The following is a 16,075-nucleotide window of genomic DNA, read 5'->3' as shown; positions in this document are numbered from 1 at the left end:
TTTTGTCGTTTTTCTGCCCTGCTTCAGGGTAAAAAAATAGTCGTTTTTTTAAGTTCCCCATTAATGTTATTCTACATAATGTAGAGTATATATTATTCTCCGAGAAAGAGGTATGTCCATTTCATAATGTTTTATCGATATTGTCGACATAATTGTATATATATATATATATATATATATATATATATATATATATATATATATATATATATATATATATATATAAACCTATTAAGTCATAACACATATTTACACTTTGCTCCTCATTCAACTAGCATTATTACTGTAACTCCATTTTTCGTTATTACACCTTATAGAGAAACAAAGTGCAACTCAACTTGAGTAATAAAAAGATGTTGAGTAAATTTTTAAACTTTTAATGCAAAAATATCTCAAAAACATAATAGGGACTTCAAATAACAACAGGATGATGATATACAAAATAGCAAAACAAAATTTTGGCATATACAATAATAACAAGAGTACAAAGCACACATCATAACCCAAACAAAAACAATCATAACATTTCACGTGCCCGAACGTGGTAATATGCATTCACTTTCTCGCAATATTTCAATTTCATTTATGCACACTATGGCACTTGGTGTAGATTTGTTATAAATCAGACAGATGACAAAATAAAGAAATAGAAACTGGCTTACAATACATCTTATCTCAAATAAGTATCTTCAGCCGTTTTCATTTTCTTCATTACATCATCTGTTATCACAATTTTTGGCGGATTTATTGGTTTACTTTTTTCCAACATTAGGAAACCCCAAGTAGGCTCTTGGGTCAGGGATGACATTATCACATTCGTAACAAAGTTTACAGCTGCAGGCGGTTGGGACGTCGAAGGATCGGACAAAGACCATCTGGATTTCTGGACAAACAAGATTGACCTTCCTGCGGACAAAGTTGGTTGGAGCGCATCTGTATTCATTTCTGACACCATATCCAAGTCGGCACTTATCCATGTTCGAGTATCGCCTGTAAAAAGATAACCACATTGTACTTCCAAGTCACTTTTCTTTGTAAGTAAACTGATATTTATGCAAATTACAGACTGCTTTGAACATTGTACTAGAAAAACTGTAGTTATTGCTCCGCAATTAGTTTTCATAAACGAACCTTGAAATAAGAAATTTATGGGGTATGTCTACTTACGGGTGAGTACACTTGACGGCTGTGAGTTGCTGGGGGAAGGGGATGAAACATTTGTAATCTCTGCCGTTATAAGTGTGCCAGATAGCCTCATCGGTCAGATTGACCAGTGTTGTCTTACAGACAGGGTCAAGCTTGTATTTAGTGATTTGGACGGCATCTCTGGTAAAAAAAAAGATTAATCATTAAAATTGTAATTGAATTTCTTTTTTCATATAAATATATATGAAATTTTATATCGAGACTTAATGCAGTGAGTATAAATAGTTATGAAGCAGTGAAAAAAAATGAGTATAAATAGTTATGAAGCAATGAAAAAAAACTTACTCGTATCTGTAGAGATCGGAGAAACACTGAGAGAACTCCTGCTCCAGTCCGGAGTATTTCCATGTCTCCAAGGCGTCATATGTCTGTTTGTAGTAAGCCATGGCATCTGGATTGTTTTGTGGATTAGCAAAAGCTCTGTAGAGGGGTTGTCTGCGATACAAGTTAAAAAGATTGAATTTCAAAAAATTACTAGTGTCAACATTGAGAACCAAATTGCTTAACGAAAACAACTAATGTTTTAAGCACATATATATAAGGTGTATAAATCTTTTATAACAATGACAAAAATACAAAAGCAGGATATTCTGATAAAAAGGGATTTCCCTGATCAAATAAATGCTTTGAACATTAAGTTCATTATAAATATTAATTTAACATTCTTAAATAGGTTAATATTCGATATTTTATCATTTTTCTCATGAATCTTTATAAATTGATTTCATTTACTACATGTTTATTGTAGGTACAAGTAATAGAATATCATACTCACTGTGCGTAACCTTGAAGTTCTGGATCTGGAATAAAGAATCTGTCGGTGCTTGTGATTGGCCAGTTCTGTGGACGTTTAATGTTCTTAGGACACACAAAACTCTGGTCAAAAATGGCGTCGGCGTTGAAATGAGTGGTAGCTCTACATTGCTTCATTTGGATGGGAAGCCTCATGAAATCTGCAAAAGGGTTAGCGTTGACCCCTGTCAGTCGTGGATCACTAGAGAGAGGGGCTCCAGGGCCGTACATAACGGACTGCACTGTAGCAGCTAGTGCAAGGACAAAGAAGTAAAACATCTGAAAGAAAAATATCCGTATTAATGCTCAGTCTATGTTGATGAGGAACCACTTTATCGAATGAAGACTCCTAGTGTAAACTTAATAAAACATTTTATTAAGTAGTTATGATCATTTAGCTACTTTACTAATAGGTTTTTACCATATTCCACACACATTTCTTTTAATTAGAAAATTTTTCACGTTTTCAAAAAGCAATTTTATTTTAGTGCATTGAAATGAATAAATATACTAGAAATAGTAAGAAAGAAGATGATTTTAATCGAAGTATTTTGTCCTATTTCTTTTCATCTGAGTTTTTAAAAAGAATTTTCTTACCATGTTTGATATTTTCGTCAATTGTAACCAACTTAATTGGTTCTTGTGTTGTAACAATTTTTACTCCTTTCTTTTATATACGCGATAGAAGGCGGAACCCAAGTTTCATTGGTCGTTCTCTAAATGTCATATATGAATGATTGACAGACACACGTCAATGAATCTCCAGCACTTTTGGTGGCTTAGCGCCCCGGGACAAAGATCATCCAAAAACACATACATATGTCTCTCTGACGTCATCATATTGAGTGTTGTCAAACAAACGTCAATACGCTCGCTTATTTTGGAATCAAATTCCTCAATACGGAAAGGATATGAATATTTTTAGCGGTGATTGTAATTCATTATCATGTGCATATATTTATGTATTTATCTTGTCGTTCTAAATTTAAAAAAAAATGTTTTAAGGATATTTGTTAAACAAAACATTTAAAACATATATCGTTAAGAAATACAGATAAATTTTGGGATAACTTGCTGAGATACATATATAAAATATGAAAGTTGCCTCTGTTATTTAACATAATAAGTTATTAATACATGTATTTGATTTCAAATTAATTCACTTAAAAATCATGAATAACATAAAACTAAACACAGATTAATATATACAAAGTATCAAACATGAGCATAATCTACAAAACTGCAGAATATATTCACATGTTTCTAAGTAGTCATTGTTGGCTTTCTTTTGAATTTCTGAGGTCAAAGAAGTTTTTCAAGAAACAACATAATTTATCCTTTTGGAAGCTGATATATTTGTAGGATTGACAATTTTCCTAATGGGATTATTACTAATATATGTGTTCACATTAAACATTTCTATCTGTATTGATCATACTTTGAACAATATGAAGAAAAATGTTTATCATCTTCAATTTACATGAACAGCACAAAACATTTTCTCTAGAAATAGAGGGGTTATATATATATATATATATATATATATATATATATATATATATATATATATATATATATATATATATATATATATAATTTATTTCATACATAATATTATAAATATGTATAATTTTGACGTATTTGATTTATAACATTCTTTTCACTTCTATACGCCGCGTTTCTATCGACAAGAAATGAATGATAATTTTTTGGGATAACTTGCTAAGATAAATATTAATCATACATGTTGCCTAAGTCTGTTATTTAAGATAATAAGTTATTAATATATTTATTTAACTTTCAACATTCTTTTCACTTCTATACGCCATGTTTCTATTTCTGCCCGCTATATTAAAAAATAAACTTATAGTCTCTGTGGGAAGGCACCTCATTGTACAACGGAAAATAATTTCATTTCTGTTGTAAGTGAGTGAAAAACAATACTTTAACACAATTATTTTTAATAATGTTTTCTTTGTTTCATGGTTTGTTCAAAATAAATACTTCTAAACATTAACTAGTACTAGTTCTGACACGATAACTTTATGCGCCTTGTACTTGAAGAATGTATATTGCCCTGCCTTCATCATTTTCTAAAAATCAAAATTTTCTACTCATAAATTTCATATTAAAAACAATTTTAAACGAGGGGTATAGTGAGCAATGAGATCATAAAATGATACTCCCGCTTCCACATAATAAGAAAGCCTTTTTTTTTTTTTTTTTTTTTTTTTTTTTTGCTTTGAGAAAGTGTAAATGTGTGTCTGAAAAGAAGTAAAATAGAAGGTGCACAATGACACAATGAAATAAAGGTTCTGGGAGAGTCTCCTTATTTTTTATTCGGTAGTATAGGAGTTGTGGATAAGAGATTTGTAGCCCCCAGTATCATAAAAAGAATGGCCGTGTCCATGTTTTGCTTAATTAAGGTCAGAAGACACGTTCCTAAAAGAATATGTAAATTTTCCCAATATATTGCTACTTTAAGGAGTTCCCTCACAAAAAATTGCGGTACATTACCAGGCATTTGTGCAAGATTCCGGAGGATGGTATTTCCTATATAATCCTATACTAGAAATCACTTGAACTGCTGTTATCACTTTTTTGGATCGATATATTTTTCAGACATTTTGAAAATAGTTTAGAAATTAAAATATAATGATAATTATAAATATTTTTGGTATATTACAAAGGTATGCAAAAACAGATATTCGAGGAACGTGTCGTCTGATCTTAAGGGAAACCCTCCAAATATATGTTTTTTTGTTTGTTTGTTTGTTTGTTTTTTTTTTGTTTTTTTTTTGTTTGTTTTTTTTTTTTTTGTCTTTTTTTCCTCCTTTTTTTTTGCTGAAAACTTCGCCGGTCCTCTTGAAGGGAGATGGGCCTAAGAAGTCTTTAAAGCTTGTGACGATAAGTATGTTAAAATTGATTCGTAACTGTCCTCTTTTCGCACATTAATATTTTGCAAATGAACAAAATAAAGAGAGAGAGAGAGAGAAGGAAAGTTTTCAATAAAATTTGACAATTTCATTCAGCAAATATCACTACATTCGCAGATAACTACTTTTTTTCGTCCAAATTACGCAAGAATACTTGTATGTTAATCCTAAACTGACAGATACTTGCAAAAGTAATTAATTAAAGTTCATTAAAGAATACAAAACAATGGTTGGGTTGTTAATGAAGGGAGGAGAGCATTTTGTTGATTGTCGATGAAATATCTGGTACAACGCGCCGAGCCGTGAAAATGATAATAAATATATATGCAGATGAATTATAAAGTTTATATTATGGACGAGTGAACTCATAAATCATGCACATTATGAACGGCTTTGTGGTTTTCATACTTAACCTTACCTGTTTTTGTTTGGGGATTTTTTCTAACACATATTTAAAACTTTCCATGAATATAATGAATATTTATGAAATTATGTGTTTTGTAAAAATTGGTGAATAGTATATTCTATTAAAAAATTGAGAGATAAAGAGGTTATATTATGAACCGAAATCTTTCTAATTGTAAAATAAACTTTGCCGATGAAAAAATGTGTTAATGAGGACAAACTTCTTAAAATCACTTTTTATGGAAAAAGAGCAGAGCTTCCGAACAAACTCTATTAAATCTTTCGTTTATTGTTGGTATGGCTGTAGCGAAAATATACCTATTGACGTAAATAGTACCATTTCTAATGTACAAAGATTTATTTCTGGTTCTTGTAGATTTTTACAATGTTTTCAGTGTTCAGTGCAACTATAAACATGCTTGATTTAGCCTCTCCTGTTTTGGGATATAATTCAAAGTAAAACGATGATATTGCAGTAGAGGAGTCGTTACCTATATGCTAGTAGATCATTGTTTGATTCTTTCGGGTTATCTTAATCAGACAATAGAGTACCTTTCAACCAAAAATACAATAAGACAAACGTCGTTATACAACCATCTACACTCCTACTCAGATTAATTAATTAAAGGTGATTAATTAATTAACCAGATCCGTTCAGACAATGGTGTAAAATATAAACCAAAACTTTGACGTGCGTCAGAATTGCATGGGGAAAAAAACCCCATAAAAAGTGATTGGAAAACTTAGCATGTTCATATAACTGAGAGTGTCAAATGTACGCCATCACGCGTGAATGATATTGAGTTATTGATATTAATTTGAGGGAACATCATGATGCACAGTTTGTGCTCCTATATCACGATCTTGCTGTTAAATACATTACCATTATTTATTTTGATTACGTTTAGATAGTATAACGTTCAGCGATTAATCATTTCCTTCCTTGATTTCCAATACAGAAATCATGCCCCATTTCCTTTCAAACAATAATAATATAAACGATAAAAATAACTTTGGTAAACAACGATGACTCGTCTTTTTTTTTTTTTTTTTTTTTTTTGTAAGGGGGGGGGGGATGAAGTTTTGAAGTAATTAAGTAACTGGGATTTCTCTCTAAAATAAAAGAGCTCTAAAATTCACATTTTTGTAAGGACGAATAAACATGAGATGATTTCTTTTATCAAAATATACATGTAGTGTGTATCTGTTGATCGCTGAATTCTTGTTTACACAAAAAGAATAACTTGAAGCCTTAGATTTAATGTGCATTTGCTCAATCTTTTATAATTGCCAAACTATATTTAAGGCCTTGTAACTTGTTTTCATTTTTTTTTTTTTTTTTTTTTTTTTTTTTTTTTTGACCTAAACGGAAAACTTACAATAGGGTTGAAAAGTTTGGATGCCTCAAAATATTAAACGTTAAGGAAAAAAAATCACATGAGCAGCTAAAAGCTTATTGGATTTTTAAGGTGATTTCTGGATTGCATGTTCTCTGACAATAAAAATCTTAATGACCGCTGGTGATTTATCTAATAAAGTGCTGGTTGTATATCTCTGCCATTCCCCCATACCCAAACCTCAAACCCTATGGCAAATATTAATTTTTAAATATTTATCCCTACTTACCTAAATGTATACATTTACAAAAATAAGTATGCAACTGCTACACTTCTTATGAAGTATAAAACCTGATATCTTTGGAGAAAACAAATACAAAGAAATCACGTAGGACGAAAAACGAAGATGAAACATTAAAATTATCCCTATGGAACTTATTATTTATCACACAAGTCTACACAATTTTTGGACGATATAAACCTTGTGTTTTAAGGTAAAGAGGAATAACTCCATCTGATATGTCATCCTTACAACTTTAGATTTTGATTATTCATTATCCGTCACGAAAATACACATAATGTTTTTCAAAACAACCAAGCAGTTTTTAGTTGTGGTAGAAATCAACATTTGCTTTTAAGGATTCACAAATGGAATTTGTTTTGGAAGCAATTTTTTTTTGTCTTTTTTCCTATTTTCTTCTCCATTTCCGGGAATAAGGAAACTACATATAAGCGGAAAACAATTTTAAAATTTAGAAATAGAGAAGTCTGACTCAACCTTAATAACTAACTAAATGTTATGACACACACTAAATGATTTAAAAAAAAAACTTTATAAGTTGTATTTCGCACAATAGACATTTAAAAAAATAAATAATGTATTCACTCCATAAACACCTTCTTTAATGAAACATACACCAGTGGGCACTGATATTTTATTTTTTATTTTTCTTTCTTTTAAGTTAATGATCAATGCGAGATTGACCAGTGTGAGATAACTCTTATGAGTTCGAGTGTTTTTTGTTTTGTTTTTTTTTTTTTTAAGTTTGTGTCTGGCGAAAGGGAACGGGTGACAAGTATGCTTTATCAAGGAAAAAATCGTATCTATTGTACGCATCAACCTTATTTTTTAAGGTAAGACGCAGACTAGAAATGTACACAACGGTCAAAAATCTTGTTAAAAAAGTACTTTCACCCCCTTAATATTTCCGTACAAATCTCTCTTTCTTATTTAATCATCATGAGAACCATATAATTTTTTTTTCAATATTTCATGTCTAACGGTATTTAACTATTTTATTTCTCCTGCAAAAATTCTGTAAAATAAGAGAGAAAACTTAAGAGGTCAGTTAATTGAATTTCCTTTGCCTAAATTTGTGCACTTCACACATTTGTGACAAGACATTTAGGTATCTGAACAATCCAAAATTTGAAGCACTCTTAAAGTCAATACAACTAGTTTTACAATCCACATCAACGTTTTATTAATAATTCGTGATGCCAGAGAAAAAAAAAAGCAAACCCAATATTATCATTCTGCTCTTTGTATTTTAGATAAACTGGTGACAAAAAATTGCAGAATCACCCACATTCATGAAATAGCTGCGTATTTTTTTTTTTAATTAAATTTGAACAATATCTTGAAAGTTGAAAAATAAATATAGATATCTACATGTATATATAAATTTTTAAAAAGGAAACAAATCTTGAAATAATTGCCTATAAACTACACGTCCACTTCGTCGTCAGTTGCGCCAAACACAGATAAAAATTCGAAAACCCCAAACTCCGTTGTAGATTCTATCTCATTCTGTACAGCTTCCGGTACAGGCGTCACTTCCTGTTTACCTATTTCGTCACTCTCTTCAGATTTCAACTCTTTTTCCGGATTTTTTGCAGCGTTTTCAGAATCATCCACCGCTTGTTTAAAGGACTCGTTCCGATGAATGTCAATAGTGGCTATCCCAGAATCCTTTGATTTCGTAGACGACATTTTCCTTCTCTTGTTTTTAAAGATAAAATTTTAAACTGTTGTACCTAGAAATACTGGAGAGTGAATTACATCTCAGGAAGTGAAACTCTTTATTAAGTTCCGAGAACGCATCACTTCTTACACTCACCCCTTGGGATCCGCCAAGTTTATTTAGGTATCTGTGAAACGGCTGTCTTTTTTCTGTCCTTTTTGACATGAATCTGTTAAATATTAAAAGAAACCATTCAAATGAAATCCAGCAAAGCATTGAGGAAACAAGGGGTAATTAAAACTTTTAATGTAACAATTGAAAATACGATCCAAATGAAATCAAGCAAGGGTCAATGTGGAAACAGGGATAATTAATGCTTTTAATGTAACAATTGAAAATAAAGATTTCCTCCACCTCTTCTTTCGATTAGCCTGTTTCCTTGTTTATTATCATGTATTCCCTGATCGTTTCTTACCTTTTAATTATTAGGAGAATAACAATACATATAAGAAGAAGGACAACTCCAGCTACACTGCTTATCACCGCTATCAGGCCTACAGAAAAAGTAATAATATGGCATCCTCCCAGTTATTAGATAATTTATATAAAATCGATTCATTTTTTTCCAATTCTACATGTAACTGCATGAATTGAAGTGTGGTGTGTAAATTTTACATGAGAATTTTCAAAGATATAAAAACAGGGTTTCGGCCTTCACCAGGTTTTATTTATTTTTCGTTTTTACCTGAGGAGAGTGCTTCTTCCTTTTGTTCTTGAACAGAGCATGTCACATGCAAACGAGAAGTTAACGGGAACGCTACAGAGAAAAAACAAATTAAAAAAGGTCATATATTAAAAAAATCATATATTAAATTATCTGATATTGAGCTGCATGGGAGGTATTTCATATGAATTTTCATTTCAAAATGTATGTGCATTTAACTTTCAAAGATCTTGCGATTATTTCCACGATTTGTACATAAATATTTCTTTCCAAATATACGAATATTGCTGTTAGGAGATTGTACATTGTAACCTCTCTGAACATGCTCGGTTTGCCGGAGTATATGGTGTTAATAATTTACCGGAGTACTTAATCCAGAAGCCCGTGGGTACCCTTGGAACCATTATGGGGAGGAATGTAGTGTCACCGCCATTACTATAGTCCAGAACGAGGCTGTTGGTGTCTGGGATACCAATATCTGTAGAGAGGCGGTACATCTGATCAAGACTGTAGACCTGCTCTAAAATTAACAGGGCAAATGACAAATCAATCGGAATTATTCCATATCCGACCGGAACTCGACGGCATTGTATTTCAAAATCAAACGTTTGTTATAGTTATATTTCTTTAAAAAATATGTTGTTTCCTTGATAAGATTACAAAAATATTTTCATATAAGAAAAAAAATATCGGAAATAAAGGGGTAAGTAAATAATTATTCGTTTTTCCGTTGATACCTTCATTGATTCTGATAGTAAGGCTCCACCTTCCGCTTCCGGTATGCGGATGGACAGGGTTGATAATAATAGCTTTCAGTCGCACTACTCCCCAGTCCGTGGCTGAAATTCGGCATGTACAGCCGCCATGATGTTCCCTAACCGGATCAGGAAATCCAGGATTAAAAAGCAACCCGTCAACTTCCCCGAATCTTTCTCTGTTTTCACAAATACTTGGTCTCTCTAGTTCTGTTTGAATTAAACCATTGTAATAATTTCCCCCACTTTCTATGACAGAAATAAATTTAAAAAAAAATCTTCATTTAAAGGGGGGAAAGTATAAGCATAAACACGTAGACAGAGTAAAGAGAAATAAAACAAGTTTGGCTTTCCAGAAAGCCTGAAATGTCATCTCTTTGGCTTCATTAACGTCACAGAATAAACAGTGGAATGTTATATTATTAGTCCCCTACCGGTGAAACCGGAGGGGACTATAGGTTTCCTCTGAGTCTGTCCGTCCGTCTGTCTGTCTGTCCGTCTGTCTGTCCCTCTGTCTGTCTGTCAGTCTGTCCCACTTGGTTTTCCGCACTTTTTTCCTAAACGCTTACAGATATTGAGCTGATTTTTGGTATGTGAGTGTATCTTGATGAGCTACAGATCAAGTTTACATTTCGTTCCGCTTCATTGATTTTTGACAGAATTACGACCTTTTCAATTTTTACGGGTTTTCCGCAATTTTCTTCTAAACGCTTGTAGATATTGAGCTGATTTTTGGTATGTGGCTTTACCTTGATTAGTTATAGATCAAGTTTGCATTTCGTCCCGCTTCATTAATTTTTGACGGAATTATGGCATTTTCAATTCTTAACGGGAACCAGATTACACTTGCCGGTAGGGGACTAGTATTGCTAATGCAATACTCTCAGAATGCTTGTTTTCTCAGCTATTACAGGCAGTAGTATCGCTTTTGAAAAAATGGGGGGGGGGGGGTGGAGGACAAAAAAATCGACGATTTTTCTGAACAATCTTTGACAAGGGGAAAAAGGGGCTATCCAAACTCAACATTTTCATTTCTTGGAAGAAGGGATTACAACTTTTCCGACAAACATATTTTATGTTATAATACATTCTCATGGGATGATTTGACGTACCATACTGCAACAAAAGGTGGAAGAGGGGTCAAGGGTGCGCCTTTTCAATGTTTGGGGAAAAAAGTGGAAGGGGACGGCCCTCCTGGTGCTATGTACCTGTATTATTTTACCTGTTGTAAATATGCTTTATTCGGTTTAAATATATTTTGTACAATGTCTGTAAAAAATTCTAACCACTGAGAAATATTCGTAAGAATTATTTAAAGTCATATATTGTATTTTATATATATATATATATATATATATATATATATATATATATATATATATATATATATATATATATATATATATATATATGTATATGTATATGTATATATATATATATAAAAGTTCAGACTACCTAAATTAAAAAGATCTTTCTATTTGTTTTATTACTTTATATAAAAATAGGACTTTCCTGTAAATTACACAATTTAAATCAATCACGTTTCAAAGATATTAGAAATTTAAAGCAAAAACCGATTTATTTACCGATTCAGATTTTAATTAACAGACACAGTTTAATTTTTTTTTTTTTAATCAGTCGAACTATGGAAACATGAGGTTATTCAAGTTCAAAATCGGTGAAAAATTTAATTTCAACGTAAATAACATACATAATGTTTAGCTTCACCCAATCTCGTATTTTTATTTTTTAGCTCAGATACGCCATATATAGCTTTAACAATTATTCCGAAAGAAGATGGATAAAAACTTAGCGTTCCTTTTGACTTTAGTTCTTAGCCGCCTACCACGGCAGCAAAGAAGTTTTAAAGCGCCAACTTAAATTAATCTGAACCTGAATTAGTTCCAAGACTTTCCTTATTTTCCTTAATCGTATCCTCTGAAGTGACTTGGCCATCGAGCCACTGGGAATATCAAGGGAAAAATTGAGACACTCCTGCATCATGCCCTTCTGCTGCCCATTCAGATTCATGTTCTAACGCTATATTATGTATAATATAAGTACATGTACATGTACATGTATACGCTCTTGGAAAAAAATCATGCATAGAAAGGTAATTATAAAATTGAAACGATACCATTTAAAATTAAGTATTAACACATCGAAAAGAACCCCAATCTACCAACATCGATTTTATAGGCTGTTCCATGAGACACACATTTTATAATTTTGGCTTTGTTTCAAGAATACGAGGAGTGATTTTTTTTTTTACCTTTTCTCATTGACAAAAAACGCAAATTAGAATTGCATAGAGAATATGAAAACAGTTGCTTTGTTTATTAACTCTTAAAATCTGAGCCAGGTAAAGAAAACTGTATATTTTCCTAATACTTTTATACAGGGGTAAAAAGAATATAGTGCACACATCCGAGAAAATACTCATAATGATTCTTTATGATCTTTATTCCAATGCCTGCAGCACTGAGTTACTTAAATCAGAGACATTTATAATTATGTTTCTGCCTAAATTGTGCTTTTAGGTAAAATTTCTTTTCTTCCAACTTTATTATTTATTTATTTTTTTTTTTTGAATAAGTTCTGTTTTATTTTTCATATATACGGCATTAATTATCGATTGACTAAAGTGCTCATAAAAGTAAAGTTTTTGCCATTGTATATATGCATTTAATGTGAGTTGTCATTTAAATATTTTCACTGTTTTCTTTCGTCAGTAAATCTTGGATCCACGCCTTGGCTTATACATTCAATATGCTATTTTGATCCCCGCGCGCTGACCATCGTTTTACGCAATAGCCTAGATGCAATGTTTATGTATATAAACCGTTAAAGAAGACCCACCACCACCCAAGTGATCCTACCTCTATTACTCTGAATGAACACTGATGTAGTTTTACTTTAACTTTAAGATGGACCATTTTGTTTAATAATAATAAGACAGACTTTGGTCAATTTTGTTTACATCTCTATATTTAGAAATCGTGTCATCGTCAGTCAGACCACCAGCTTATCAATGGCAGCTTACTGTAGGACTTTACTTCCGGTGATTCAAACTTAATGTGTCATCTCCCGAGGGAGATGACAAAAAATGAATCCAATAAAAGGAAAGAACATGTAAAAGTAGTTTGATTAATACATGTATTGCCTAAAAATCTATCCTTGAAATATTTTTGGTGATTTTCAATGAAAATAAAAAAAAAATCTTTTTTTCAAAAAACATCCCATGACTGATTTTTTTTTTAAATTTTAAAATTTAAGGTTGCTTTTAGATTGATGGATTTGAGTCACATGAGCTTACCTGTGAGACACTCGTACAGTATCTGGACCACTTTGACAGTAGACGAATAGTTACAGCCCAGACCGAATGTCTGACCCACCGCTGCCAGCCTTTCGGATGTAAATGTGTGTTCCGCCCTATATTTACCGTTGAAGTAGAAGTCCGAGGTGTTACTAAAGGTGTGACAGAGGGTGTTGTAGGAGGGAAGCTGACAGTTGACATTCGGAACACCGTAGTACTCGGAGTACATTGTTTGCCTAACGTAGATGATGCTCCAGGTATCGCATTGTATAGATAAAGGGGCCCCAGCTGGGGCACATTTGGAGTAAATTGGGCCCCCTGAAAGTTTCAAGATTCAAAATAATTTAAAAAGTAACAGTAATTTTTTAACTAAATTTCGTTTTTCTTACTATTAGAATATAGTCAAATTTTCATGAATATTTTTTCTCCTCTATAATGAAATACTTTCATAACAATCGTATTTAATAGATGGCATAATGTTTCTCGGTTTAATATTTCAACGACTTATTGCGTTACATAAAAATCAAAATAATGCTCTCTCTCTCTCTCTCTCTCTCTCTCTCTCTCTCTCTCTCTCTCTGGTTTTTCGAACCAAATTTTATAATAAAAGACAGTGTTATGGTGGTATAAAAATTTCAAACTTACCTGTTTCAGCAGGATAATTGAAAATCACTATAATTAGCATGAAATTAATAAAAAGGAATTTTTCCATTATTCCAGTTATCCAGATATTTATAACACAGGTCCGTAAATGTATGTACTCATATGTAAACACTTGTACCGACAAATCACCCCGCTATAGGTAACAAATAACGGGCCGATTAATCCACTATAGAGTCGTAAATTGACAGCGAAACTGTTAGTCTTTATTTGATGACCCGGAAATTGATAATTAAAGGTGGTACAACCCCCCATAAAAATAATTATATAGGAAACACGTCGGGGTTGTAAAATTAAATACGGAGACAAAGAAAATTCAACACGACGTTAAAATGAAAACTTCCCTTCATTATTAATTTATCTTTTTTTTAATTTCATGAAGAGAATACAATTACTAGATTTGCTAAGTCCTTATAAAATTATTTGAACACTAAATCACTTTTTCTCAACAAACATTAAAGACAATCTGAACAAGCGGGTTCTCCGAGGTCAAGAATGAACTATAACAATTGTAAATGTTCGATCACGTTTGTAACAATGACACCCCCTCCCTCTCCCACGACTTGATGTGATTTTCTTATCTCAGACTCCAAGACATTTTTGAAGGTCAGTAATAAAAACAATTACTTTATGTTGGATATTTATTTATTTATTCATTTCAGAGGTAGTACATTTAAACATCTATGTACGACTTGTATATGTTGATTGTGTAATGAATATTACTATCTTTAAATTAAAATCAGTTTATAAATTTAAGATTTGGAATTTCTTTGCTCTAGACCAGATTTATCAAATTTTATGTTGTGCATGTATATAAATCTATGAAGTATGTATACCAGCTGATTAGACCATTTTAAAAATTAAATTACGAAAACTCGGCACATTGATTTTTAGGCCAGCATTTAACTTCCATATATGGAAATATTAAAGGCAACGTACGAGGTCATGCGATATTTTTAAACATCTACCATCAACATCTGTATATTTGGAGTGGATAACCACAAAATATCCTCTCAAATAGATTATATTTTATTTACCTCTTCACATAAGTATAATTGTAATCGATTAGAAAGCGATATATCTCGACTTTTTAATATATTTAATTTTCCAAGTCGAGTAATTGTAGTTCGTACTATATACTGACACTAAGATATTTATAACAGACGTGGTGATTTCCCAGTGTTTAAATTTAGATTATGTAAAGTAAATAAAAACTGGGTCAGCGAGGATCGATTAGCCAAATAAGGAAAATAGCGACGATCTGCACCGAATATGGCAGCAACATAGGGTATCAGTATACACGTTTACACTCCATGGGTCTTTTGCAATATACCCGTGACTTTTCATATATAAAAGAAATAACAGATACCATTTGTTTAATAAACCTCTGTAGAATACACATCGCTTATAGTATTCATAACTCGGCTCTTTACACTCGCTGAAAAGAATCGCTAGTGATAAACGGATTTTGATTAAAAAAAAAAATGAATGCAAACGAGATTTTTGAAAAGTTCATGAAAACAGACAATTGTGGAAACATTTTGGAATATTTTGATTCCCTCTGTTACGAACTGGACTTGAAAAACATCAAAAATAGATTGGAGCTGATAGAACATTTCTCCTCTAAAGTGACGTCATGGCGCGCCAGGCCACTTTTGAGCAAACTGACCAGAAAACGAAACGTTGAGGTCTTTCAGAACAATCGAGGCTGTCAACACGCAAAGGTAAGTACAAATTATTCAATTATAATTATATCTATAGATTTTTACATTATAATCACTTGAATAAATCATAGGTTCGTTTTGAAAGATATGCTGGAATTTCTTAAAAATAAAACAAAAATGTCACTCGATTTATTAATTATTTATGTATCTATACATTTTTACATTATAATCACAGGAATGAATCATAGGGTCATTTTGAAAGAAATATTGGAATGTCTTTAAAATAAAATAAAAATGTCAGGCGATTGGGGAACAA

The 16,075-nt window shown here is 31.8% G+C and overlaps 1 protein-coding gene and 1 pseudogene across 1 annotated transcript; both read right to left on the bottom strand.

Annotated features, from left to right (window-relative positions):
• Positions 1 to 361: 361 nt before the first annotated feature.
• On the bottom strand, positions 362 to 2,631 carry LOC133180834 (uncharacterized). Its single transcript, XM_061315290.1, has 5 exons — positions 2,596 to 2,631; positions 1,982 to 2,277; positions 1,492 to 1,641; positions 1,168 to 1,326; positions 362 to 990 (listed from the first exon to the last, which is right to left on the bottom strand). Exons 1-5 carry the CDS (start codon positions 2,596 to 2,598, stop codon positions 753 to 755), a joined length of 846 nt encoding a protein of 281 aa, XP_061171274.1. The 5' UTR covers positions 2,599 to 2,631; the 3' UTR covers positions 362 to 752.
• Positions 2,632 to 8,402: 5,771 nt separating this feature from the next.
• Positions 8,403 to 14,147, bottom strand: LOC133180608 (uncharacterized; annotated as a pseudogene).
• Between the last annotated feature and the right edge of the window lie 1,928 nt (positions 14,148 to 16,075).

The sequence above is a fragment of the Saccostrea echinata genome, unplaced genomic scaffold (assembly GCF_033153115.1).
Source record: "Saccostrea echinata isolate AGI-Se365-2 ecotype Australia unplaced genomic scaffold, CSIRO_AGI_Sech_v1 ptg000007l, whole genome shotgun sequence".
Classification (NCBI taxonomy): domain Eukaryota; kingdom Metazoa; phylum Mollusca; class Bivalvia; order Ostreida; family Ostreidae; genus Saccostrea; species Saccostrea echinata.
This window is presented reverse-complemented; position numbering and strand designations above follow the sequence as displayed.

Bases quoted from the DNA above. Each gene is read 5' to 3' on its own strand.
- LOC133180834 (XM_061315290.1), bottom strand. The intron at 1,642-1,981 runs GTGAGTATGATA...CTTGTATCGCAG, and splicing joins GAACTTCAAGGTTACGCACA to ACAACCCCTCTACAGAGCTT. The intron at 1,327-1,491 runs GTAAGTTTTTTT...TTTTTTTACCAG, and splicing joins TCCGATCTCTACAGATACGA to AGATGCCGTCCAAATCACTA.